At 42.1% G+C, this 4671-nt stretch overlaps 2 protein-coding genes across 2 annotated transcripts in view; one reads left to right on the top strand and one right to left on the bottom strand.

Annotated features, from left to right (window-relative positions):
* Nucleotides 1–2384: 2384 nt before the first annotated feature.
* On the top strand, nt 2385–4153 carry LOC131878865 (uncharacterized). The gene is made up of 3 exons (XM_059225005.1): nt 2385–3465; nt 3531–3693; nt 3762–4153. The coding sequence occupies exons 1-3, from the start codon at nt 3075–3077 to the stop codon at nt 3904–3906; spliced, it is 699 nt and encodes a 232-aa protein (XP_059080988.1). The 5' UTR covers nt 2385–3074; the 3' UTR covers nt 3907–4153.
* A 39-nt stretch (nt 4154–4192) lies between these two features.
* The window catches only part of LOC131879635 (uncharacterized), an 8107-nt gene continuing 7628 nt past the window's right edge, over nt 4193–4671 (bottom strand). The window contains exon 3 of the mRNA XM_059225993.1: nt 4193–4623. The gene's annotated coding sequence lies outside the window, so the exon portion shown is untranslated. The remainder of the gene's footprint in view (nt 4624–4671) is intronic.

Here is a 4671-nt window from a genome sequence, read left to right as displayed (position 1 = left end):
GCTGCCCTCAAATATTCGTAGGGCTTATGTAGGCGTTGATCCAGTAGCAGCATTTAAGTCAGACTTGGACAAGTTCTTGCCGAAAATTCCTGATCAACCTTATATTCAACCCTATATTATATTCATAGCCAGATCAGCCAACACTAATTCGTTGGTCGATCAAATAATGTATATATAAGTAAATAAATGAATAAATTTCTCGTCTTGAACTGCTGGGATTGGAATACCAGCAGCGGTAAGGAAGTCCGCAAAAAAACTATATTTCACTAAAGAAATTGTGTTTTTGGTTTCAAGCAGTCCTAATGCGTAAAATTTCAAAGCTTCGTGTCATCTGTTTTCAAAAAATGAGCATTGACACTTAATTTTGGCATAGTTGTTCAAAATGTACTTCATTATAATGCTTTGAGGAGTCAAGATTGGGACCCAAGATGGGGAAATGATTGTTGAGGGTTGAAACAATGTCGCAAACGTCATGATGGAAAAACAGTATAGCCATTGTCAAGTCAGTAAAGCTTCCTTGTTTGATGGCTTAAGCCATGGAAATGTGGCCTTTTGGAAAATTTGATGCATCATGCTCAAGCCAAGGACAGAATTTCCTTGGTGCACTGAATTAGGTCGTCAGTCCATCGGACTTTGATTGAGAATATGTGAACAACAAAGTAGCAAATGCAACAAGATTTAAAAGCAAGAACACCCTCAGAGAGTAGTTAAGAGCCAGCACAATTTCCAACCCTGACTTCCATTGCGTATAATGCTTGTAATGTTAGATGGATGGAGGCTCTGTTGAGTCTTAAGTTTCCTCAACTGTCATGACTCATGAGATAAACGAAATATTAAGGGCCACTTTGGAAGTTAAAAAAAGGAACAAGTAACGAGTAATTCTTTTAGTTTTTTGGGTCGTTTACACCATTTTAAAATGCAATTGAATTACAGTTCCTTTTTCGAAGAAAGGAACGAACTACTGTAATTTCGTAACTATTGCCCTGCGAATCGACTCCATTCCAGGCCCTGAAGGCAAGATGTTCAGGGACAAAATGGAGCAAGTCTTGGTAAAGAACAGCCAGCTCAAGATCCTCCAGGACGTGTCCAGAATTCATGGCGGGACTTCGGCCTCCATGATTGCAGGGTGGAGCGCGGAAGAGGTTGCTGGACTGAAGTGCTGCCTTGTAACAAGCGTTGATGTAGAACGGCCGTTTAGTGTGTTCAAAGACATTATTCAATGACCGACGGCCTAAACTGAAGGAGGAGAAGCTGGAGATGATAATTGTTGTCTGGAATTGCTTCTATGCTAGGGATTAATGAACGTGACAAAAACCACAAAATAAGTTGTTTTATTAACATAAAATCAACATATTCAGGTTGTTGTAAGCAAGATAAATATGACACATTTCGGCCAAAATTGCAACATTTTTTTGTCGGATTATAGCTCTAACCGATATTATAATAGAAGAGCGTAAAACAACTACTTATTGATCAATATCTTTCTGATTTCTGTGCAAGGTACCCCAAGCCACCAATGAAAAAATGACCAGTTGAGAGAATTCGAAGAAAAAGTTGGGAAAATCCTCAAGAAAGGTGTCAAAATATAAAAAAAGACACTGTTGTATCTATGTCTTTCCTACGTTTTTAAGGTCATTAACTTTTATTTCCAAAATAAAACCATTTTCATAGCACAATCTGATTAAAGCTGTTGATCGCAAAAGTTTTGATGCACAATCAAGCAAACAGAGATGCGAAATTTGGCTTTGCATGATTTGAAATGTTGCCCAGAAGTGTTGGCTATATATACATTGCGTAACAATGTGTTAAGTTGTTCAGCGAGTAGTACCTTGATAAAGCCTGCCATTTTAGAGCGTATTCTTGTAATTCTTTGTCCGCACCTACAGATGAAGCAGAGGGCGTTACATCCGCGCAACTAGAATGACAATTGAACATTTGTGGCATAGTTCCCCAAACCTGACATATAGGTAAGTGGCTCCCTTTAGGGTATTCAAAGTGATAATTATGATAGTAATCATATTATCTCAAACTATTGGTCCAAGTTAATGCTCTGCGAGTAACGATTCTCTTTTGTTATCAGAAGATGCCCAAAACAGTTGACGGTGTTGACTTTTCAGGTAAGGGATCAACAATTTACCCAATTCGTTACGTTTGTTGTTGACCATGCCCACTACTGATTTTGAATCAGACCTACTGACATGAAATTGAAATTGCTTTTCGTTGAGGAAGAGAACAGTACTGCCAGTGGTTAAGGCCGAGCATCGGAATTGCCTGAGGTACGTATCTTTATGTTTAGTACCCGTCGTCCAAGCCATTCCTTTGAATGGAACTTCCACGGAGGCACATATGTTTTAGCGCTGTCGAACTTACACCCTATGTCTCACTTAGGGATGGTCTATACACACTCTATTTACTTTTACTTTTCATTGGCCAACATCAGCAATTGATCATCATGCTCTTCTTCTTCTTCTTCACCTCCGTCACCGTCGTCCTCATAACGGTTCCCTTGTCACACTTTGGCATCTCGCGCTAGTTCTTCTTTTTCTGCTTCTTTTTCATCCAGCATATGCGACGGAAGATCCTCGAACTGTGACGGCTGTGTCCTTTTTTCTAATCGAACATATTTCGGCCGCGTTTCACTGGGAATGGAACAGTTGGTTTCTCTCTGTCTCTCTGGTTCTCTGGTTCTCTCGCTCGTTGACTGGCTCCTTGGCTAACCTGCGATCGGATCGTTTGGCTGGACAATCGCAGTTACACATACCGTACCACATAGGGACGTATTCGTACATCCTCGCTGAGTACGTACTTGCAATCAACGTTGTTCGGGATCGAGCGTCATCAGGGGAAACTTTCGACGGCACCGCTTCTTCTGAGGCAATCAGTAGTCCAGTGATCTCCATCTGAGGATCAACCACGGTGCAGCACATCATGGTATAGTTTCAAAGTCGGAGACTACGCCATCATTTAGTTTTAAGGATTCTTCGGCTATAATTGCTCATACCATCACACTCCTCTCCATTACTTACCATCAAGTGCACTCTCCTTCGTCCCATCTGTATTCTCCCAATCCCACCATGATCTCCGCAACTTCCATCAAAAATTCGAGGCTCTGCTGCCCCTCCATACTGGTGTTCGTGGGCGTGTTGCTCTTCGGAGTCAGCCAAACCCAGGCCTCCTCCTCGGCCATGGATCATTTGGGACCACGCTCCACGGACACTCTCGACTACCAAAATCTATATGGAGGAGACGAGGACGAGGAGGGCGACGCTCGTTTCTTGTTCTCCTCCACCACGGGCGTGCCCGTTAATTCCACGCTGATCCGGGTGGTGGGAGCCATTATTGGGGCGCTCCTCATTGGATTGCCGTTGTTTTTGGCTTACACCACGGCCTTGAACAGCAACAACAATGGCGGCGGAGGCGGATACGGAAGTCATTATCGGAGATTTAAACGCGAGGAGCAAGACGGTATTAAGACTGGATTGATCCAAGAGGACAGGATGGATGAGTCACCATTTTTATTCTTCTTCCAGAAATGGCTTCTCTAATCTACGCCATAATGGAAAGCTTTAAGAAGTACGAGGTGGATGAGATAGGATGCCAAATCCAGTTGGCATGCGAATCTGCTCAGTACCAGAAAGGTCAAAAACATTCCCAATACCAGGGACTTCCAGCCAGGATTCACAAGCTCCTGAGGTAAAAATACGAAAGATTGTTTTCTCATTCTTTTTGGAAACTGATATGGTCAATTATGCGTTTTCTAGCACGATGACCCTCTTCGATCTGGATCCTGAAGAGTTCCTACTCCACGACTATGTCTTGGATCTCCTCAAGGCCCATGAATTAGGCCTACACTCGGGGCAATCCATATGTGACAACACCTACGGAAGCCGTTGTAACAGGTCTTGATGGGATCCGTTCCAAGTCCCTAGAAGGGCTGGGAAAGAACAACAAAATCAAACTGGAGACATTGTCTGAGCGCACCCAGAGAAAGAACGAGGAAGGCGAGGGTACAGTTCGAACCTCGTTCTTAGTCAAATGAGAGATTTATTGCCGAAACTTAGGTTTTAAGGTTGCCTTTGATGACGTTTGTTCAGTATATTGTTAGCGAATGATAAGTATATTAACTAATTACCCTATGTATGAATACCTCAAGAGGAAACCCTCTGTTACGTGACAAAATACAAACAAAAAATGATTTGATCATACTTTTTATTTTCTTATTTTCCTTGTTTTTCGTGATTCCTTACGACAAAAAATAATGATAATATCTAAACTTATGTGTAGGCAAAAGATGGACTGTTGTTCCACGATGGATGGAGTGGTCCAAACAAGATACCTAGCACTATTAATCCGTTTTATTATGACAATCAAAGTGGGCGCATTAAAACATCACGAGCCGATGGGGATGTGAAATCCTGAGATGAAACCGCTAAGTCGCAGTAGAAAGTTGACGTGGCAATCCAGTCATCACAAACACCAAGAGTCATTGAATGCATGTAAAAGAACAATTTCACGAGACGAATTCTATTCTTCGATTCCTTTGGGTGTGTATGTGTGTTTATTTACTTGGAGAGCGCGTTTGCATTGTTGTGAGGAGTAGATTTTCCCGCGCATTTTTTACACCTTCCTTAATTGAAGGACTGACGTGTCGACGTTGAGGGTTTGTGTGAA

The sequence above is a fragment of the Tigriopus californicus genome, chromosome 4 (genome assembly GCF_007210705.1).
Source record: "Tigriopus californicus strain San Diego chromosome 4, Tcal_SD_v2.1, whole genome shotgun sequence".
In the NCBI taxonomy this organism is placed as follows: Eukaryota; Metazoa; Arthropoda; class Copepoda; order Harpacticoida; family Harpacticidae; genus Tigriopus; species Tigriopus californicus.
The sequence above is the reverse complement of the archived record's forward strand: the minus strand, read 5'-3'. Positions and strand labels throughout refer to the sequence as shown.